The following is a 23,270-nucleotide window of genomic DNA, read 5'->3' as shown; positions in this document are numbered from 1 at the left end:
TTATTCTTCCGTAGATTTTCGGCAATTAATGCGGGTCGTACCGTAACATGCAGCCAGGCAAGCTATATGTCAAAAGTGAGTCCTTGGTTGTGTGAGGTGTGCTATTACTTTTCTGCGCAGAATATGTTACCATGGCGACGTTATTCACGTTAAAACACACTAAAAATCCCATAGGAATGCATTAAATGCTAACTTTTACCTAGCATTAGCCAAGTGAATAGTAGTAAGGCGCATCTTTTTTCATGGGAGTGAATGGCCCATTGGCTTCAATGCATTTCAGTCAAACTTGTCCCACTCGGCCAGCGTTCATACCACAGCAACAAGACTCGGTATTCAACCTTAGGCCTCATCACCCAACACCCCAAGTCCAACATCTTGACCCGCACTCGTCTTTCATCCCTCGTTCTCTCCCATTGACTTCAATGCATTTCAGTCAAAGTTGTCCCATTCGGCCAGCGTTCATACCACAGCAACAAGACTCGGTATTCAACCTCAGGCATCATCACCCAACACCCCAAGTCCACCATCCTGACCCGCACTCGTCTTTCATCCCTCGTTCTCTCCCATTGACTTCAATGCATTTCAGTCAAAGTTTTCCCACTCGGCCAGCGTTCATACCAGAGCGACAAGACTTGGTATTCAACCTTAGGCCTCATCACCCAACACCCCAAGTCCAACATCTTGACCCGCACTCGTCTTTCATCCCTCGTTCTCTCCCATTGACTTCAATGCATTTCAGTCATAGTTTTACCACTCGGCCAGCATTCATACCATAACAACAAGACTCGGTATTCAAGCTTAGGCCTCATCACCCAACACATTAAGACCACCATCTTGACCCGCACTCGTTTTTCATCCCTCGTTCTCTCCCATTGACTTTAATGTATTTCAGTCAAAGTTTTCCCACTGGGCCAGCGTTCATACCACAAAAACAAGACTCGGTATTCAACCTTAGCCCTCATCACGCAACACCTTAAGACCACCATTTTGACCCGCACTCGTCTTTCATCCCTCGTTCTCTCCCATTGACTTCAATGCATTTCAGTCATAGTTTTACCACTCGGCCAGCATTCATACCATAACAACAAGACTCGGTATTCAAGCTTAGGCCTCATCACCCAACACATTAAGACCACCATCTTGACCCGCACTCGTTTTTCATCCCTCGTTCTCTCCCATTGACTTTAATGTATTTCAGTCAAAGTTTTCCCACTGGGCCAGCGTTCATACCACAGCAACAAGACTCGGTATTCAACCTTAGGCCTCATCACCCAACACCCCAAGTCCAACATCTTGACCCGCACTTGTCTTCCATCCCTCGTTCTCTCCCATTGACTTCAATGCATTTCGGTCAAAGTTTTCCCACTCGGCCAGTGTTCATACCACACCAACAAGACTCGGTATTCAAGCTTAGGCCTCATCACCGAACACATTAAGACCACCATCCTGACCAGCACTCGTCTTTCATCCCTCGTTCTCTCCCATTGACTTCAATGCATTTCAGTCAACTTTTTCCCACTTGGTCAGAGTTAATGCCACAGCAACAAGACTTGGTATTAAACCTCAGGCCTCATCACCAAACACCTAGCAACTGCCTAGCAACCACCTAGCAACACCTTAGCAACTACCTAGAATTGCATAGCAACACCATAGCAACCATCTAGCTATGCCTAGCAACCAGCTACTGAGACCATAGCAACGCCTTCTGACATCATAGCAACCCACTTGCAGCACCTAGCAACCACCTAGCAACACCTTAGCAACCACCTAGAATTGCATAGCAACACCATAGCAACCATCTAGCTATGCCTAGCAACCAGCTACTGAGACCATAGCAACGCCTTCTGACATCATAGCAACCCACTTGCAGCACCTAGCAACCACCTAGCAACACCTTAGCAACCACCTATAATTGCATAGCAACACCATAGCAACCATCTAGCTATGCCTAGCAACCAGCTACTGGGACCTTAGCAACGCCTTCTGACATCATAGCAACCCACTTGCAGCACCTAGCAACAACCTAGCAACACCATAGCAACCACCAAAAAATGCATAGCAAAACCATAGCAACCATTTAACTATGCCTAGCAACCAGCTACTGAGACCATAGCAACACCTTCTGAGGCCATAGCAACCACCTTTCAGCAGCTAGTAACCACCTAGCAACACCATAGCAACCACCAAAAAATGCATAGCAACAACGTAGCAACCATTTCGCTATGCCTAGCAACCAGCTGCTGAGACCATAGCAAGGCCTTCTGATGCCATTGCAAACACCTTGCAGCACCTAGCAACCACCATGCAACACCATAGCAACCATGTAGCAACGCCTAGCAACCAGCTACCAACACCCTTGCAATGCCTAATAACAACATTGCAACCAGCTAGCAATGCCTAGCGGCACTTCGGTAACCACCTAGCAGCACCGTAGCAACTAACTTGCAAATCTTAGCAATCACCTTGCAGTACACAGACCACCCATTTTATTAGTAGCACAGGCTCTGCCACGGTCAGCGGAATAGGCCCATCTCAAAATTTCTTCAGGAATTTTCGTTTCTAGTTTATTATTATTATTCTTCCGTGATTTTCGGCAATTAATGCGGGTCGTACCGTAGCGTGCAGCCAGGCAAGCTATATATCAAAAGTGAGTCCTTCATGGTGTGAGGTGTGCTATTACTTTTCTGCGCAGAATATGTTACCATGGCGACGTTATTCACGTTAAAACACACTAAAAATCCCATAGGAATGCATTAAATGCTAACTTTTACCTAGCATTAGCCAAGTGAATAGTAGTAAGGCGCATCTTTTTTCATGGGAGTGAATGGCCCATTGGCTTCAATGCATTTCAGTCAAAGTTGTCCCACTCGGCCAGCGTTCATACCACAGCAACAAGACTCGGTATTCAACCTTAGGCCTCATCACCCAACACCCCAAGTCCAACATCTTGACCCGCACTCGTCTTTCATCCCTCGTTCTCTCCCATTGACTTCAATGCATTTCAGTCAAAGTTGTCCCACTGGGCCAGCGTTCATACCACAGCAACAAGACTCGGTATTCAACCTTAGGCCTCATCACCCAACGCCCCAAGTCCCCCATCTTGACCCGCACTCGTCTTTCATCCCTCGTTCTCTCCCATTGACTTCAATGCATTTCAGTCTAAGTTGTCCCACTCGGCCAGCTTTCATACCACAGCAATAAGACTTGGTATTCAACCTTAGGCCTCATCACACAACACCTTAAGACCACCATCCTGACCCGTACTCGTCTTTCATCCCTCGTTCTCTCCTATTGACATCAATGCATTTCTGTCAAAGTTTCCCTATTTGTCCACTGCTCCTCTCACTGCTACAAGACTAAATAATTAAATCAATAAGTAAAGGCACCTGCTCTTCCTCGGTCAGCAGAATAGGCCCATCTCAAAATTTCTTCAGTAATTTTCGTTTCTAGTTATTATTTATTATTCTTCCGTGATTTTCGGCAATTAATGCGGGTCGTACCGTAGCGTGCAGCCAGGCAATCTATATATCAAAAGTGAGTCCTTGGTTGTGTGAGGTGTGCTATTACTTTTCTGCGCAGAATATGTTACCATGGCGACGATATTCACGTTCAAACACACTTAAAATCCCATAGGAATGCATTAAATGCTAACTTTTACCTAGCATTAGCCATGTGAATAGTAGTAAGGCGCATCTTTTTTCATGGGAGTGAATGGCCCATTGGCTTCAATGCATTTCAGTCAAAGTTGTCCCACTCGGCCAGCGTTCATACCAGAGCAAGAAGACTCGGTATTCAACCTTAGGCCTCATCACCCAACAACTTAAGACCACCATCCTGACCCGCACTCGTCTTTCATCCCTCGTTCTCTCCCATTGACTTCAATGCATTTCAGTCAAAGTTTTCCCACTCGGCCAGCGTTCATACCAGAGCAACAAGACTTGGTATTCAACCTTAGGCCTCTTCACCAAACACCCCAAGTCCAACACCTTCACCCGCACTCGTCTTTCATCCCTCGTTCTCTCCCATTGACTTCAATGCATTTCGGACAAAGTTTTCCTACTAGGCCAGGGTTTATGCCACAAGAATAAGACTCGTTATAAAACCTCAGGCACCATCACCCAACACCTTAAGACCCCCATCCTGACCCGCACTCGTCCTTCATCCCTCGTTCTCTCACATTGACTTCAATGCATTTCTGTCAAAGTTTCATTATTTGGCCAATACTTCTGCCACAGCAACAAGACTAAATAATTAAATCAATAAGTAAAAGCACCAGCTCTTCCTCGGTCAGCAGAATAGGCCCATCTCAAAATTTCTTCAGGAATTTTCGTTTCTAGTTATGGGCCTATTCATGTAATGAAAGGCCCATATTACTCTTCACCTAGCAAATTACATTTTGCCAATTTGCGCTGAGCCCGTGAAAGGCACGGAGCTCACTTTGGTGCCAAATCGTAGGGCTTACTTAGCTGCACGGATTGACATATCGTTTGTCTCCGTACTCCTTACGGATTGCGTGCAGTTGGCTCTCAAAGTGGAAAAAAAAACTTTATTATTATTATGGGCCTATTCATGTAATGAAAGGCCCATATTGTTCTTCACCTAGTAAACTACATTTTGCCAATTTGCGCTGAGCCCGTGAAAGGCACGGAGCTCACTTTGGTGCCAAATCGTAGGGCTTACTTAGCTGCACGGATTGACATATCGCTTGTCTCCGTCCTCCTTACGGATTTCGTGCAATTCCCTCTCAAATTCGAAAAAAAACTTTATTATTTATTATGGGCCTATTCATGTAATGAAAGGCCCATATTGTTCTTCACCTAGTAAACTACATTTTGCCAATTTGCGCTGAGCCCGTGAAAGGCACGGAGCTCACTTTGGTGCCAAATCGTAGGGCTTACTTAGCTGCACGGATTGACATATCGTTTGTCTCCGTACTGCTTACGGATTGCGTGCAATTGCCTCTCAAACACGAAAAAAAAACTTTATTATTATTATTCTTCCGTGATTTTCGGCAATTAATGCGGGTCGTACCGTAGCATGCAGCCAGGTAATCTATATATCAAAAGTGAGTCCTTCATGGTGTGAGGTGTGCTATTACTTTTCTGCGCAGAATATGTTACCATGGTGACGTTATTCATGTTAAAACACACTAAAAATCCCATAGGAATGCATTGAATGCTAACTTTTACCTAGCATTAGCCTATACCTAACTAACCATGTCAATAGTAGTAAGGATCGTCTTATTTCATGGCAGTGAATGGCCCATTGACTTCAATGCATTTCAGTCAAAGTTGTCCCACTCGGCCAGCGTTCATACCACAGCAACAAGACTTGGTATTACACCTCAGACCTCACCATCAAACACATAGCAACTGCCTAGCAACCACCTAGCAACACCTTAGCAACTACCTACAATTTCATAGCAACACCTTAGCAACCATCTAGCTATGCCTAGCAACCAGCTACTGAGCCCATAGCAACACCTTCTGACAACATAGCAACCACCTAGCAACACCTTAGCAACCACCTAGAATTGCATAGCAACACCATAGCAACCATCTAGCTATGCCTAGCAACCAGCTACTGAGACCATAGCAACTCCATCTGACATCATAGCAACCCACTTGCAGCACCTAGCAACCACCTAGCAACACCTTAGCAACCACCAATAATTCCATAGCAACACCATAGCAACCATCTAGCTATGCCTGGCAACCAGCTACTGAGCCCATAGCAACACCTTCTGACAACATAGCAACCACCTAGCAACACCTTAGCAACCACCTATAATTCCATAGCAACACCATAGCAACCATCTAGGTATGCCTAGCAACCAGCTACTTAGACCTTAGCAACACCTTCTGAGGCCATAGCAACCACCTTTCAGCAGCTAGTAACCACCTAGCAACACCATAGCAACCACCAAAAAATGCATAGCAACACCATACCAACCATTTAGCTATGCCTAGCAACCAGCTGCTGAGACCATAGCAAGGCCTTCTGATGCCATTGCAAACACCTTGCAGCACCTAGCAACCACCATGCAACACCATAGCAACCATATAGCAACGCCTAGCAACCAGCTACCAACACCCTTGCAATGCCTAATAACAACATTGCAACCACCTAGCAATGCCTAGCGGCACTACAGCAACCGCCTGGCAGCACCATAGCACCAAACTAGCAACATCATAGCAATCACCTAGCAGTGCACAGACCAGCCACTTTATTAGTAGCACAGGCTCTTCCTCGGTCAGCAGAATAGGCCCATCTCAAAATTTCTTCAGGAATTTTCGTTTCTAGTTATTTATTATTATTATTCTTCCGTGATTTTCGGCAATTAATGCGGGTCGTACCGTAGCGTGCAGCCAGGCAAGCTATATATCAAAAGTGAGTCCTTCATGGTGTGAGGTGTGCTATTACTTTTCTGCGCAGAATATGTTACCATGGCGACGTTATTCACGTTAAAACACAATAAAAATCCCATAGGAATGCATTAAATGCTAACTTTTACCTAGCATTAGCCATGTGAATAGTAGTAAGGCGCATCTTTTTTCATGGGAGTGTATGGCCCATTGGCTTCAATACATTTCAGTCAAAGTTGTCCCACTCGGCCACCGTTCATACCAGAGCAACAAGACTTGGTATTCAACCTTAGGCCTCATCACCCAACACCTCAAGTCCAACATCTTGACCCGCACTCGTCTTTCATCCCTCGTTCTCTCCCATTGACTTCAATGCATTTCAGTCAAAGTTTTCACACTGGGCCAGCGTTCATACCACAGCAACAAGACTCGGTATTCAACCTTAGGCCTCATCACCCAAGACCCCAAGTCCACCATCTTGACCCGCACTCGTCTTTCATCCCTCGTTCTCTCCCATTGACTTCAATGCATTTCAGTCAAAGTTGTCCCACTGGGCCAGCGTTCATACCACAGCAACAAGACTCGGTATTCAACCTTAGGCCTCATCACACAACACCTTAAGACCCCCATCCTGACCCGCACTCGTCTTTCATCCCTCGTTCTCTCCCATTGACTTCAATAGATTTTAGTCAAAGTTTTCCTACTCGGCCAGGGTTTATGCCACAACAATAAGACTCGGTATTAAACCTCAGGCACCATCACCCAACACCTTAAGACCCCCATCCTGACCCGCACTCGTCCTTCATCCCTCGTTCTCTCACATTGACTTCAATGCATTTCTGTCAAAGTTTCATTATTTGGCCAATACTACTGCCACAGCAACAAGACTAAATAATTAAATCAATAAGTAAAAGCACCAGCTCTTCCAAGGTCAGCGGAATAGGCCCATCTCAAAATTTCTTCAGGAATTTTCGTTTCTAGTTATTTATTTATTATTCTTCCGTAGATTTTCGGCAATTAATGCGGGTCGTACCGTAACATGCAGCCAGGCAAGCTATATGTCAAAAGTGAGTCCTTGGTTGTGTGAGGTGTGCTATTACTTTTCTGCGCAGAATATGTTACCATGGCGACGTTATTCACGTTAAAACACACTAAAAATCCCATAGGAATGCATTAAATGCTAACTTTTACCTAGCATTAGCCATGTGAATAGTAGTAAGGCGCATCTTTTTTCATGGGAGTGAATGGCCCATTGGCTTCAATGCATTTCAGTCAAAGTTGTCCCACTCGGCCAGCGTTCATACCACAGCAACAAGACTCGGTATTCAACCTCAGGCATCATCACCCAACACCCCAAGACCACCATCTTGACCCGCACTCGTCTTTCATCCCTCGTTCTCTCCCATTGACTTCAATGCATTTCAGTCAAAGTTGTCCCACTCGGCCAGCATTCATACCACAGCAACAAGACTCGGTATTCAACCTTAGGCCTCATCACCCAACGCCCCAAGTCCACCATCTTGACCCGCACTCGTCTTTCATCCCTCGTTCTCTCCCATTGACTTTAATACATTTCAGTCAAAGTTTTCCCACTCGGCCAGCGTTCATACCACAGCAATAAGACTCGGTATTCAACCACAGGCATCATCACACAACACCTTAAGACCACCATCCTGACCCGCACTTGTCTTTCATCCCTCTTTCTCTCCCATTGACTTCAATGCATTTCAGTCAAAGTTGTCCCACTCGGCCAGCGTTCATACCACAGCAACAAGACAAGGTATTCAACCTCAGGCCTCATCACCCAACACCACAAGTCCACCATCTTGACCCGCACTCGTCTTTCATCCCTCGTTCTCTCCCATTGACTTCAATGCATTTTAGTCAAAGTTTTCCCACTGGGCCAGTGTTCATGCCAGAGCAACAAGACTGGGAATTCAACCTTAGGCCTCATCACTCAACACCAGAAGTCGAACATCTTGACGCGCACTCGTCTTTCATCCCTCGTTCTCTCCCATTGACTTTAATGCTTTTCAACCAAAGTTTTGCCACTTAGCCAGTGTTAATGCCACAGCAACAAGACTTGGTATTCAACCTCAGGCCTCATCACCAAACGCCTAGCAACTGCCTAGCAACCACCTAGCAACACCTTAGCAACTACCTACAATTTCATAGCAACACCTTAGCAACCATCTAGCTATGCCTAGCAACCAGCTACGGAGCCCATAGCAACACCTTCTGACAACATAGCAACCACCTAGAATTGCATAGCAACACCATAGCAACCATCTAGCTATGCCTAGCAACCAGCTACTGAGACCATAGCAACGCCTTCTGACATCATAGCAACCAGCTTACAGCACCTTGCAACCACCTAGCAACACCTTAGCAACCACCTAGAATTGCATAGCAACACCATAGCAACCATCTAGCTATGCCTAGCAACCAGCTACTGAGACCATAGCAACGCCATCTGACATCATAGCAACCAACTTGCAGCACCTAGCAACCAACTAGCAACACCTTAGCAACCACCTAGAATTGCATAGCAACACCATAGCAACCATCTAGCTATGCCTAGCAACCAGCTACTGAGACCATAGCAACGCCTTCTGACATCATAGCAACCCACTTGCAGCACCTAGCAACCACCTAGCAACACCTTAGCAACCACCTATAATTGCATAGCAACACCATAGCAACCATCTAGCTATGCCTAGCAACCAGCTACTGAGACCTTAGCAACACCTTCTGACAACATAGCAACCACCTAGCAACACCTTAGCAACCACCTACAATTGCATAGCAACACCATAGCAACCATTTAGCTATGCCTAGCAACCAGCTACTGAGACCATAGCAACGCCTTCTGACATCATAGTATCCCACTTGCAGCACCTAGCAACCAGCTAGCAACACCATAGCAACCACCTAGAATTGCATAGCAACCATCTAGCTATGCCTAGCAACCAGCTACTGAGATCATAGCAACGCCTTCTGACATCATAGCAACCCACTTGCAGCACTTAGCAACCACGTAGAATTGCATAGCAACACCATAGCAACCATCTAGGTATGCCTAGCAACCAGCTACTGAGACCATAGCAACGCCTTCTGACATCATAGCAACCCACTTGCAGCACCTAGCAACCACCTAGCAACACCTTGGCAACCACCTAGAATTGCATAGCAACACCATAGCAACCATCTAGCTATGCCTAGCAACCAGCTACTGAGACCTTAGCAACGCCTTCTGACATCATAGCAACCACCTTGCAGCACCTAGCAACCACCTAGCAACACCTTAGCAACCAGCTATAATTGCATAGCAACCATCTAGCTATGCCTAGCAACCAGCTACTGAGACCATAGCAACGCCTTCTGACATCATAGCAACCCGCTTGCAGCACCTAGCAACCACCTAGCAACACCTTAGCAACCACCTAGAATTGCATAGCAACACCATAGCAACCATCTAGCTATGCCTAGCAACCAGCTGCTGAGACCATAGCAAGGCCTTCTGATGCCATTGCAAACACCTTGCAGCACCTAGCAACCACCATGCAACACCATAGCAACCATGTAGCAACGCCTAGCAACCAGCTACCAACACCCTTGCAATGCCTAATAACAACATTGCAACTAGCTAGCAATGCCTAGCGGCACTTCGGTAACCACCTAGCAGCACCGTAGCAACTAACTTGCAAATCTTAGCAATCACCTGGCAGTACACAGACCACCCATTTTATTAGTAGCACAGGCTCTGCCACGGTCAGCGGAATAGGCCCATCTCAAAATTTCTTCAGGAATTTTCGTTTCTAGTTTATTATTATTATTATTTATTATTCTTCCGTAGATATTCGGCAATTAATGCGGGTCGTACCGTAGCGTGCAGCCAGGCAATCTATATATCAAAAGTGAGTCCTTGGTTGTGTGAGGTGTGCTATTACTTTTCTGCGCAAAATATGTTACCATGGCGACGTTATTCACGTTAAAACACAATAAAAATCCCATAGGAATGCATTAAATGCTAACTTTTACCTAGCATTAGCCATGTGAATAGTAGTAAGGCGCATCTTTTTTCATGGGAGTGAATGGCCCATTGGCTTCAATGCATTTCAGTCAAAGTTGTCCCACTCGGCCAGCGTTCATACCACAGCAACAAGACTCGGTATTCAACCTTAGGCCTCATCACCCAACACCCCAAGTCCAACATCTTGACCCGCACTCGTCTTTCATCCCTCGTTCTCTCCCATTGACTTCAATGCATTTCAGTCAAAGTTGTCCCACTCGGCCAGTGTTCATACCACAGCAACAACACTCGGTATTCAACCTTAGGCCTCATCACCCAACACCGCAAGTCCAACATCTTGACCCGCACTCGTCTTTCATCCCTCGTTCTCTCCCATTGACTTCAATGCATTTCAGTCAAAGTTTTCCTATTCGGCCAGTGTTCATACCACAGCAACAAGACTAGGTATTCAACCTCAGGCCTCATCACCCAACACCCCAAGACCACCATCTTGACCCGCACTCGTCTTTCATCCCTCGTTCTCTCCCATTTACTTCAATGCATTTCAGTCAAAGTTGTCCCACTCCGCCAGTGTTCATACCACAGCAACAACACTCGGTATTCAACCTTAGGCCTCATCACCCAACACCGCAAGTCCAACATCTTGACCCGCACTCGTCTTTCATCCCTCGTTCTCTCCCATTGACTTCAATGCATTTCAGTCAAAGTTGTCCCACTGGGCCAGCGTTCATACCACAGCAACAAGACTTGGTATTCAACCTCAGGCCTCATCACCAAACACCTAGCAACTGCCTAGCAACCACCTAGCAACACCTTAGCAACTACCTACAATTTAATAGCAACACCTTAGCAACCATCTAGCTATGCCTACCAACCAGCTACTGAGCCCATAGCAACACCTTCTGACAACATAGCAACCACCTAGCAACACCTTAGCAACCACCTAGAATTGCATAGCAACACCATAGCAACCATCTAGCTATGCCTAGCAACCAGCTACTGAGACCATAGCAACGCCTTCTGACATCATAGCAACCAGCTTGCAGCACCTAGCAACCACCTAGCAACTCCTTAGCAACGACCTAGAATTGCATAGCAGCACCATAGCAACCATCTAGCTATGCCTAGCAACCAGGTACTGAGACCATAGCAACGCCTTTTGACAACATAGCAACCACCTTGTAGCACCTAGTAACCACCTAGCAACAGCATAGCTACCACCTACAGTTGCATAGCAACACCATAGCAACCATCTAGCTATGCCTAGCAACCAGGTACTGAGACCATAGCAACGCCTTTTGACAACATAGCAACCACCTTGTAGCACCTAGTAACCACCTAGCAACAGCATAGCAACCACCTACAATTGCATAGCAACACCATAGCAACCATCTAGCCATGCCTATCAACCACCTACTGAGACCGTAGCAATGCCTTCTGACATCATAGCAACCACCTTGCACCACCTAGCAACAGCATAGCAACCACCTACAATTGCATAGCAACACCATAGCAACCATCTAGCTATGCCTAGCAACCACCTACTTAGACCATAGCAACGCCTTCTGACACCGTAACAGTCACCTTGCAGCACCTAGCAACCACCTTGCCACACCATTGCAACCACCTACAAATGCATAGCAACAATATAGCAACCACCTAGCAACCAGCTAGAAACCATCTACTGAGATCTTAGCAACGCCTTCTGACACCATAGCAACCACCTTGCAGCACCTACTAACCACCTAGAAACAGCATAGCAACCACCTACAATTGCATAGCAACACCATAGCAACCATCTAGCTATGCCTAGCAACCACCTACTTAGACCATAGCAACGCCTTCTGCCACCGTAACAGCCATCTTGCAGTACTTAGCAACCACCTAGCAATACCATAGCAACCACCTAGAAATGCATAGCAACACCTTAGCAACCACTTAGCTATGCCTAGCAACCAGCTACTGAGACCCTAGCAACACTTTCTGGCACCATATCAACCACCTAGCAGCACCCTAGCAACCACCTAAAATTGCATAGCAACACCATAGCATCCACCTAACAACCACCTAGCAACCAGCTACTCACACCATACATACACCTTCTGACACCATAGCAACCACCACGCAACACCCTAGCAACCACCTATAATTGCATAGCAACACCTTACCAACCACCTAGCAGCCAGCTACCGAAACCGTACCAACGCCTTCCGACACCATAGCAACCACCTAGTAATGCCTAGCAGCACCCTAGTAACCACCTAGCAACACTTATCGACACCCTAGCTGCTGTCTAGCAATGCTTAGCAACTACCTATCAACCTATCCACTAGCTACCTACGCCTATCCATCCTCTGACACACACACATTTCCCACTAACAAACACCCACCTATATACCCACAAACACCGATATAGACACATCCCAAGTAGCACTCAGACACACGCTCCCCCAACCCACAAACTCCCACCCACACACCGCCCCAATCCAACACATTCTGCACTAATACATACTGTACCCGTTCATCAGTTACACTTCTCTTTCAGCCTCCCACCACACGCACAGAACTGAGAAAATCCAGCTTATATAATATATTGCAAAATATATTGAATTTAGACTCCTTGCCTTCCCTGATTGTGTTTAGAAATCTCTTAAACTGTGAGCTTAAACAACAGTGTCATTGTTCAATATAACTTAATTTTATTATATGTATAGCTTTAGTATTTCTATGCTTTTCAGTTTGTGTTCATATTAATCATCTCTGTATGTATGTTCATACATGAAACGTTTGTCTTACTTTTCTTATTTTCTGCCATCTTAGCTAGAACTTCCTGGAAGACGAGATATTGTATCTCAATGGAACCTTCCTAGTTAAACAAAGGATAGATAAATAAAAAATACAATTAGAAGACAGTAGCCTAATGGTAACAGAAGCACACAGATTTCAACATACGGGACATGCATTTCTAGGGTGAATGAATATTTTAAGATTTAACACTTAATACTAGGGTACACACAATAAACCCATTTTATTTAATTAAGTTATCTCTGACAAAGGCGTATGACACTACTGTTAAAATATATATAACCATAAAGATTAAAAACTATAAATGACAGCGTTGTGACTTGTCGTTCGGATTTATGACAGGCGTACAAAAGCCGGAAGTTGATTTGCCGGTGTTATGCCGAAAAAGGCATCCCTGCCGTAGAATGCATGCCTGTCTCTAAATGACCGATTGGTCGCTGTTCTGACACGAGTTGAGCTACATTGTCAAAACCCTTAAAAGCTCAATTCGTCAGAACACCAGTATGCATTATAAGGCAGGGATGCGTTTTTCGCCAGGGATGCGTTTTTCGGCATAACACCTGTTTACACGAAGCCTGAAGACGTGCGTGCCTAAATGCTTTATAGTTAGAAATAATTTGGTTGCATTGTTCAATCATTTGCACAATAGTAAAAAAAAAATCGTCACAAACCCATGTTAAAAACCTGATAAAATCGTGATTTAAATATAAACCCATTGTGATATAATATTTTCCTCCATATCGCCCACCCCTAATGCGCGCCCACATTGAGTCATATGTGCCCCGTTTAGACTAGGTCAAGACTTCGAGAATCGCTTGCATGCATACAAGGTGGTTGCTATGCCGTTGCTATGTGCCACTACTCACATATGATTGGATGTTGGATGAAAAGAATTGTCCAATACGAATGATTTATTCATACCATATATAACTTCCCAGATCTTTCTGGAAGTTGCAGGTGGTTTTGGCGGTTGGTTGAGACAAAAGCTACTGGATTTCATATTGCATTGCTACGAGTTTCCTGACTATCTAAACGTCACACGTCGAGCTGGTAAGCATCTGCTTTTTTATTTAACCTTTTCAACTGTAGTTTGTGGCTGCACGGTGGCGCAGTGTTTATCGGAGAAGGATCTCGGTTCGATCCTTTGGTTGGCCTTTCTGTGTGGACCTTGCGTGCTCTCCGCTTTCCCCCTAAAGCATGTCCCTTATACAGCTTTTAGCTGTAGTTTTGTTCGGCTATAACGGACATGCAGCTCCGGCTACAAGGCGCCTGGCGTGCCGGTGATTATTAATAGTCATGCATCTGGTCAGGTAAAGTTAGATTACTACACGTAAAATATAATAATCTATGTCACAAGGTTGTCTGCTGGGGTGTGGCAGGAGTAAATGGTGTCCTGTAGTTCTGTTCTGGCCGTACAGCAACCCTAGATATAACGAACTTTGGATATAATAACGGACTGCTTTGCCAAGTCCCTTGAAGTCCGTTATAACTGGATTTTACTGTACTCGCGACTCATTTCTCCTCATGAAAACCATAATATTGTATGTACACATCAAATTATTATATATCTGAGTAGCCCAGAAAGTCCTGAAAACAAAACCATAAATCATATGTTGCTAACTTATGTCCATACGATATAATAAGCCTAAATCTAATGGAATACAAAAATAGCTCAAAGTACCTTAGGTTTGATAAGGTTAATTCACATAGTATGTGAAATGCAGTGTGTGATTTTGGACACAGACATGTTATTTCGTTTTATTACATGGCTCTCTGGAATGCTTGATTCTGATTGGTCAGTTGAGACATTTGCAGGTTCGTTCTTTTCAAATAATAACCGCTCCAAAGTAATAACGCATAGCCGGTACTACTAGTATGTTTATAATCCCTCAATCCCTTTACCGTTTAAAAATGTTAATTTAAAACAAATATGCCAATAAAATGTTTCAAATTCATATTCATGTCCAGTTTTTTCCCTTATGTGGCAAGTAGCCGTGTAATAAGCAGGATAATGTACATTATCCCTTACGTGTATGAGTGGGTGTTGTGCAAATGAACTGAAATGAAATGAGGTGCGAAATGTGCAAAAAAAGGACTTACACGTTCAATGTACTGATGTAGTATTCTATGTATGAAGTACTTTGTATTGAATGTCTATGTATGAAGTACTTTGTATTGAATGTCATTTTCTTACAAGAAACTTGTATTGCTAAATGTGTAAATGTCTTTTAAAAAATCCTTATTGATTTGCATTTCTGTATTGAAGTTTATTGAATGTTCCTGCAGTTTTGTACAATTGCATTGCTTAATGAATGAATGAAAAAATCTAAGCATTCTTACATTTGGCAGGTAACTAAGTCAGTATTTAATAGCTCTGTGTGCTGTGAGGGTATTGTCATGCTGTGGTTGGCATCACTGTATAACTGACAGAGTTTGTGACTGCTTTGCTGGCCTTTCTGTGTCATTCCATAATTAATAATAATCGAGTATGTTAGCAGAGTATGTTGTGATATATATTTCATATAAAAAGTCTACACACTGCTCTACAAACTTATAATACTCTGGTTCCATAATTATGCACATCCTTAAACTACTACTGTGTCAACACCTTTTAATTTAATTACATGAATTCTTTAAATTATATTTCTCATTTGCCTAAGTGTTACTTTCAAGACATGTCAGTTTCAATAGTGCAGTGGTTATTAGAGTTCAGGCTTCAGAGAGGCTGCCACAGCAACACAAAAATAAATTCTACACTGCATCGTGGCTTGCTATACATATGGTTTGACCTTTCACCTTGTGTTGAGATGGTTTCCTAAATAAACTCACATGTCGAGAAGAGAAATTCAGGGCACTATGGATAAAACTAGCAGTTCACAATAATGGCTTTTGTGTTTGATCAACTATGTCGAACAGGCTATGTGAAACTACAATGTAGGCTATTTCATTGCACTCGGGTTTCTTGCTAAAACAGTTTTTCCTCTTAAGTAATGTTCTACAGTACAAATAATACCAATCTATTCTGCTTCTCTTTACAGTTCCTCATTCTGTGAGAGCTGCTGTGCTTTGGCATCACCACAGATCATCAAGTACATTGCAGTCAGCACATTACCACAAAAAAGAGAAAAAAAACCTTAACACACATCCATTAATAACTGTCATTTTAAATACCCACACACATCCACACCTCCCGTGCCCACACACACACACACTACCTACAAAAAACATATACATATTTCTAGAAGTTGTTCCATAACTGCATTTTTTACATTTTTCTGCTTGTCTGCTCTCCATCCACTTTGGGTGGAGATAACCTTGTTCTTGCCAGTTTTCGTGTATTTCACAGGTTTACACCAGAGAGGATGCCGCGTAAAGGGAGTCGTTCAGAGGCTGCCAAGAAGAGATGGAGGAAGCTGGACCTGGCAGATCCTCCGATTTGCCCATATGACGTCACCAAGGAGGTATCTAACCTACAAATCAGAAAAGTCTTCTTCTGTTCTCATGACAGTGGCTGCTAGTAATTTTACTTTGTTACAGTGTCATGATGCCATTGTACTTATCAAAAACTTTGATGAAAACCTGTTGTAGGTGTCACGTTCCACGGCCTTCCAAGAGGAACCCCAGCAGATGGCATCATACCTCTCTTCACGTATGTAGTGCTTGTGTGTTCATTTCGTTGACTGCTCCAAGAATTGAAAGTTTTATCTTGGTTTCTGTGTGTCTCTAAATAGGCCGTGGGACTGGCTTTCGTCATCGGGTGAGGCGGTGGCCACTATCTCGTGTGACTGGACGGAGCCACAAGTTGGTTATTCCAGCCGAGGACCCGGAGAAGAAGGTAATTCTGTTTTGTTCTTTACATACATTTTGCCCTTCACGATTAACTGGCCATTTTCAATCATGTATTGTGCTTTTCCTTTTGCAGTTGGCTCTGTTGGTTGGTGACTCCCATTTGCGAGCGATCGTAGATGGGTTTGTCACCATGCCACAGGGCCGACTCTCCTTCGGCTTGATGTCGACTCCAGGGGCGAGCGCGGCTGAGTTGAGGCGTGAGGTGCTGCATGCAGTTCTTCCTCGGACACCCGAGGTAGTCTGCGTGTTAGCACCCAGCAACAACTTGACCGCCAGCAGGACCATCACCGAGGCTGGAGCTGACTTCAGGAGGCTGCTCACCACTCTCTGCAACCGCTGGCCTAATGTAACTCTTTATTTTTTCAATGCATTCGTTCATTGAAATCTTGCGAATTAAATATTGTTTAAATGATTGTTATTCTTCTTAAATAAATACAGGTGGTTGTTCTGGATTTCCCTACACGTCTCACCGTGGATGAAGCAGTGCAACGTCTCCTGCGCCAGGAGTACCATCGTGTGGCCGCTCAGGAGGGTATGTACAAAACACTGCTCTTTTTCAGAAGACTATTTAACAAAAATACAAAATTGCTTTAAAAGTTTAAAAAGACAGCTATTACCATTATTTGGGGAGCTGTTTTGTTACTGTCAATGAAATATCAATGTTACACCCACATCCCAAACCACCTTGCGGATGAGGGCTAACAAGCCGCACCTGCGTGGGATCCCTTAAACAGGATTGTCTCCCCACACACGGGGCGAGGTATTGTTGTTGTGTCCCGCTCGGCAAATGCCGAGCGGCTCTCTCTGTTCTCTTCCCACAGCTCGAGTTCTGTTCCTACAAGCCACGCCTGTCGGTGCCACTTGTTGACCTCTGCGTCCCTTTGTCCTGTTTCCGTTCCTGCCCTCCAGTCCTCACGGACCCCTCGCCTTTGCCAAAGCCTTATTTGCAGCCAAAACCACTGCGCCCCCAGCCCTACCTAAGTTCACCTGTTTGATTCCTCAGTTTACCTGTGTTAATAGACCCCCTCACTCGGGGAAAAGTGACTCTTTTGCCACACGAGTGTTTCTGTCATAACGATCAACATGTTTTTGCAGTCTAAAATTTCCTTGGTTGAGCAATGACATTTGTCCTTCAGCACACAGTAAATCGTAATTAATTTCATCTGAAATTAAATTAATATTTTCTTCTCTTGCTACACATTTCTACTTTATCTGTGCAGTATTACAAAATTCTAGGCTGGCTAGAAATAAGATTCATGGTTGAACTGCTTTTTCTTCTAGGTATTCGGTACCTATCCGTTGCTGAACACTTCCCGCTGAGTCGCCTGGAGCTGTGGTGCAAAGATGGCGTACGTAAAACATGTTGCTGTAAAAATGCTAATGAAGATTTACTGTCAATGTCTACATTTGTTTACGTGTCACTATGTCTGGCAGGTGCACCTAAGTGACAATGTAGGGATGGAGATCCTTACATGGTTGCTCTGGGATGCTGCCTCTTTGCAACTACAGGCAGCTACTCCAGATGCACCGGCCTCTCCGAAGACTTCACCACCAGTGGAGAGACCAGTGCCCCCCAATTTGGTTGTGGTAATGATGGTCCATTACATGCATTGCAGCTTATATGCAACCACATTGCGGTCTATGGAGCCTAAACAAACTCTTTGAATTGCAGGCGGCTCCTTCTAAGGCACCAGCTACCCTGAAGACTTCACCACCAGTGGTCAGACGAGTCTCCCCCAAGTTGGTTGTGGTTGGCGAGGTGACTGTGCCACGTGCTTCCAACCCGTTCGACTGGACGCTTGTTCAGCAGGTAATGGATGCATGCTGTAACTTGGTGGCCTATTTTTTACGGGATGTTTGATCAGTACTTCTCCAACAAGACTTTGTTTTTTAATCACAATAGAAGAGGCAGCGCGTGCAGGGTGAACACACTCAGGAGAGTAGGAGGATGGCTGGCCAGCAGGTACTACATATGACAAATAAATTGTGCATGCTTATGTCATATATATATATATATATCTCATCTCTGCGAAATTTTACTTGACAGGGAAACTTGTTGGAGTGTTCCATCCCCCTAAATCCGGTGTGGTTCAGCCCTGCAGTTCAGGAGAAGATGGACCGCTTTGTTCCAGCATCTGGCGCTTTGGAATCCACAGGTGGTACGAAGAGCAGGAAGGTAATTTGGATTAAATTTATTTATGTTTGTGTAACAGTCACAAGATATTTTCAGGTTGCTTACACAACAGCATTTAAACAATGCTAATCCTGCCGGTTTTTAGTGCAAAAAACACTAACAAATGGTATAAGAAAATGTTTCTTTTTCTTTGTGATTTAACATCTACCATGGAACATCAGCGGAGACGTGCTGCATCCAAGAAGAGATGGGAAGAGGAGAAGGTGTGTCATAGTTTTTAAAATGTCAAATGTTTCGTAAGTACAAACATTGCTAATGCATTAATGGTAATGCTGTCTTAAGAACTTAATCATAGGGGCAACACACAGCTCACTTCTCTGAATGTTCCTCTTGGCGGCTACAATCTTTCTTATGCTTTGTCATTTCTTAGACGTCTACGGTGGACCATCGGCGGAGACCTGCTGCATCCAAGACGACACTGGAGGAGGAGCAGGTGTGCCATAGTTTTTAAAATGTCAAATGTTTCGTAAGTACAAACATTGCTAATGCATTAATGGTAATGCTGTCTTAAGAACTTAATCATAGGGGCAACACACAGCTCACTTCTCTGAATGTTCCTCTTGGCGGCAACAATCTTTCTTATGCTTTGTCATTTCTTAGACGTCTACGGTGGACCATCGGCGGAGACCTGCTGCATCCAAGACGACACTGGAGGAGGAGCAGGTGTGCCATAGTTTTTAAAATGTCAAATGTTTCGTAAGTACAAACATTGCTAATGCATTAATGGTAATGCTGTCTTAAGAACTTAATCATAGGGGCAACACACAGCTCACTTCTCTGAATGTTCCTCTTGGCGGCAACAATCTTTCTTATGCTTTGTCATTTCTTAGACGTCTACGGTCGACCATCGGCGGAGACCTGCTGCATCCAAGACGACACTGGAGGAGGAGCAGGTGTGTCATAGTTTTTAAAATGTCAAATGTTTCGCAAGTACAAACATTGCTAATGGATTAATGGTAATGCTGTCTTAAGAACTTAATCATAGGGGCAACACACAGCTCACTTCTCTGAATGTTCCTCTTGGCGGCAACAATCTTTCTTATGCTTTGTCATTTCTTAGACATCTACGGTGGACCATCGGCGGAGACCTGCTGCATCCAAGAAGACACTGGAGGAGGAGCAGGTGTGTCATAGTTTTTAAAATGTCAAATGTTTCGCAAGTACAAACATTGCTAATGGATTAATGGTAATGCTGTCTTAAGAACTTAATCATAGGGGCAACACACAGCTCACTTCTCTGAATGTTCCTCTTGGCGGCAACAATCTTTCTTATGCTTTGTCATTTCTTAGACATCTACGGTGGACCATCGGCGGAGACCTGCTGCATCCAAGAAGACACTGGAGGAGGAGCAGGTGTGTCATAGTTTTTAAAATGTCAAATGTTTCGCAAGTACAAACATTGCTAATGGATTAATGGTAATGCTGTCTTAAGAACTTAATCATAGGGGCAACACACAGCTCACTTCTCTGAATGTTCCTCTTGGCGGCAACAATCTTTCTTATGCTTTGTCATTTCTTAGACATCTACGGTGGACCATCGGCGGAGACCTGCTGCATCCAAGAAGACACTGGAGGAGGAGCAGGTGTGTCATAGTTTTTAAAATGTCAAATGTTTCGCAAGTACAAACATTGCTAATGGATTAATGGTAATGCTGTCTTAAGAACTTAATCATAGGGGCAACACACAGCTCACTTCTCTGAATGTTCCTCTTGGCGGCAACAATCTTTCTTATGCTTTGTCATTTCTTAGACATCTACGGTGGACCATCGGCGGAGACCTGCTGCATCCAAGAAGACACTGGAGGAGGAGCAGGTGTGTCATAGTTTGACTAGTTAATAACTACGATTAGGGATGATTATTTTAAATTGTTTTCTGCATTTCAAATGCAATGATACTGGTAGTTCTTCTTTGTTTAAATTTAATGCACATGGTGCACTGCAAATGCAGTTGTTGTATTTTCCAGATAATCATAGTAGCACCGTATAGTACATTAACTTTAGACTTGTCTACTTTTTCTCTGAGGGAAGCCTAGGTTTAAGCATTGTGGTTTGACTGTTTGAATCACATTCAAAGCGGTTGAAATGTGAAACATCAAATGTGATTATACACATGTGCATGTACACAACATGACAATTCCACAGAGTCAAAGGAACAAAAGTACATATATTTACTCTGTCCTTTCCATACAGTTCACTAATTACTTTACTTTTAGGAGGACGTGACAGCGAGGGAGTTGACCAGGCCAACACCTTGCAAGCCAGGACGAGTGCCGTTGAAGGGCGTTGGTGCTGAGTCACCTGCTGTGCCACCAGAGAATGGCACACTGGATCACATCAGCCAGGTAGTTTTCATACACTGTACACACATATTAAAATGTCAAATGTTTCAAAACTACACAAATTATTAATGGTTATTGGATTTACGGTAATGCTCTGTTAAAAAGATAATCCTAGGGGCAACAGACAGCATGTTCAACTTATAGTTGCCTTTTCTTTTTCTGAGGATAGCGCAGTGAATATGCCTATGTTTAAGAATTTTGGTTTCACTATTTAAATCACATCCCAGCAACTCAAATTTTGAAATGTCAAATGTGACTCATGTACATGTGTATCACAGAGAGAATCAATAGCACAAATGTACATATTTACTATGTTCTTCCTTTACTAACCATTTCCATTTTAGTTAGGAGTGGTGCTAATGAAGGACACTGGTGCTGATTCATCCACCATCCTACTGGACAGCATGCTGGACCTCAGCAGCCAGGTAATTTGCATGCTTCCTGTACACTAGGGTTGCGGTCAATTCAGGAATGAGCTCAACAATTTCAATTTACATAAGAAAATGCAATTGGAAGTAGAATTTAATAACAGGAAAGTGTATTACAATTAAATTGGACTGTCAGGAAGTGCAATTCAATTCAGTGAACACCAATTTCTATTTCTTGCTGTTTGAGCATGTGTTTGTGATTACATGTAGTAACATACATTGTAATTTTAATCACAGTGCCTTACAAATACAAAGGAATACATGAAAAATAGTTAATGAAACGTAAGTAAATGAGACATAGAACTGTACATTAATTGCAAAAAGTAAATTGGAATTCACCGTACATTTTCATTTCAGTCCATGAATGGCCCCAACCCTAGTACACATAGTGAAATGTCAACTGCGGTTAAGTACAAAAGATGTTAATGGTTATTTAAATGGTTTTGATTGATTATGACGGGTATAACTTTAAAATTGTCAGCAGCAACAGAAATAAATGTAGGACTATAAAAATTATACTTTTCTTTGTCATTACAGCATTCAGCTATGAACAGCAGCGTCAGTGGTCTACCCACCCAGTCAGTGAGAGCGACACATTCCCAGGCAGACGAGAGATACAGTACTTTTTCCCGTGGTCACCAGTGCACATGCATGGCTCTTACTTTTTTGGCTTACCACAATGAGGGAGTACAGCTTGAAACAATGTCACTTGACACAGTGCTTCAAAAAGGAAATGCACTTTACATTGGTATTAAACAGCAGCTCTTACTGGATGGCACATTCGTTGATGACCACCTCACAGTCGAAGAAATGCCAAAACAGGTACTGACAGACAGATGTATGTATAATGTACACGCGGAAAATGTAAGAGTGGGTCACCTGCTACATCAAGGAGGACTGGGTTTGCCCCTTGCCACCCAACTGGAGTGTTTGTCAGAAAATGTTAACCATGCTTTACTTATTGTGAGTCCAGAATGCATTGCAGTTTTTCGGGACAGATCAGGTACATATGGACTGTTTGATTCACATTCCAGATGTTCAGCAGGTCTGCCCCATCCTGATGGAACTGCAATTATGATGAGTTTTGGCAAACTGACGGACATGGTTGAGCACCTATACAAGCTCTTTGAGAATCGCGGTCCCAATACCACCTATGAGTTTGTCCCAGTTACTTTTCTCAGTGACGACGCTGATGATGCCCCTCCTACACACATGGGCATTGTAAATATTTCTTCAAGATTAACAGAATCAAATCAG

The 23,270-nt window shown here is 43.9% G+C and overlaps 2 protein-coding genes and 1 long non-coding RNA gene across 4 annotated transcripts; all 3 read left to right on the top strand.

Moving 5' to 3' along the window:
• Window positions 1-14,145: 14,145 nt before the first annotated feature.
• On the top strand, window positions 14,146-18,185 carry LOC140578788 (uncharacterized). 2 transcript variants are annotated; one of them, XM_072700686.1, is made up of 8 exons: window positions 14,146-14,253; window positions 16,242-16,292; window positions 16,550-16,664; window positions 16,792-16,852; window positions 16,935-17,038; window positions 17,126-17,398; window positions 17,491-17,584; window positions 17,874-18,185. In XM_072700686.1, the coding sequence occupies exons 3-8, from the start codon at window positions 16,566-16,568 to the stop codon at window positions 17,918-17,920; spliced, it is 678 nt and encodes a 225-aa protein (XP_072556787.1). In that variant the 5' UTR covers window positions 14,146-14,253; window positions 16,242-16,292; window positions 16,550-16,565; the 3' UTR covers window positions 17,921-18,185. The 2 variants fall into 2 exon arrangements, with proteins under 2 accessions (XP_072556787.1, XP_072556786.1); XM_072700685.1 differs by lacking the exon at window positions 17,874-18,185 and having other exon boundaries at window positions 17,491-17,843.
• Window positions 18,186-18,188: 3 nt separating this feature from the next.
• On the top strand, window positions 18,189-19,467 carry LOC140592142 (uncharacterized). Its single transcript, XM_072714833.1, has 6 exons — window positions 18,189-18,401; window positions 18,487-18,639; window positions 18,725-18,862; window positions 18,956-19,015; window positions 19,100-19,228; window positions 19,408-19,467. Exons 1-6 carry the CDS (start codon window positions 18,309-18,311, stop codon window positions 19,465-19,467), a joined length of 633 nt encoding a protein of 210 aa, XP_072570934.1. The 5' UTR covers window positions 18,189-18,308.
• Window positions 19,468-21,524: 2,057 nt separating this feature from the next.
• LOC140578787 (uncharacterized) lies at window positions 21,525-22,841 on the top strand. Its single transcript, XR_011983059.1, has 3 exons — window positions 21,525-21,588; window positions 21,930-22,010; window positions 22,551-22,841. It is a non-coding gene; the product is annotated as an uncharacterized lncRNA (long non-coding RNA).
• The last annotated feature ends 429 nt before the right edge of the window (window positions 22,842-23,270 follow it).

Source organism: Paramormyrops kingsleyae, chromosome 1 (genome assembly GCF_048594095.1).
Source record: "Paramormyrops kingsleyae isolate MSU_618 chromosome 1, PKINGS_0.4, whole genome shotgun sequence".
Taxonomy (NCBI): domain Eukaryota; kingdom Metazoa; phylum Chordata; class Actinopteri; order Osteoglossiformes; family Mormyridae; genus Paramormyrops; species Paramormyrops kingsleyae.
This window is presented reverse-complemented; position numbering and strand designations above follow the sequence as displayed.

Excerpts from the sequence above, each read along its gene's own strand:
- LOC140578788 (XM_072700685.1), top strand. The coding sequence starts at position 16,566 with ATGCCGCGTAAAGGGAGTCGTTCAGAGGCTGCCAAGAAGAGATGGAGG. Across the intron at positions 17,039-17,125 it reads CCGAGGACCCGGAGAAGAAG|TTGGCTCTGTTGGTTGGTGA; the intron begins GTAATTCTGTTT and ends TTCCTTTTGCAG. Across the intron at positions 17,399-17,490 it reads TCTGCAACCGCTGGCCTAAT|GTGGTTGTTCTGGATTTCCC; the intron begins GTAACTCTTTAT and ends AAATAAATACAG.
- LOC140592142 (XM_072714833.1), top strand. The coding sequence starts at position 18,309 with ATGGTTGAACTGCTTTTTCTTCTAGGTATTCGGTACCTATCCGTTGCT. Across the intron at positions 18,863-18,955 it reads ACTGGACGCTTGTTCAGCAG|AAGAGGCAGCGCGTGCAGGG; the intron begins GTAATGGATGCA and ends TAATCACAATAG. Across the intron at positions 19,229-19,407 it reads GTGGTACGAAGAGCAGGAAG|CGGAGACGTGCTGCATCCAA; the intron begins GTAATTTGGATT and ends ATGGAACATCAG.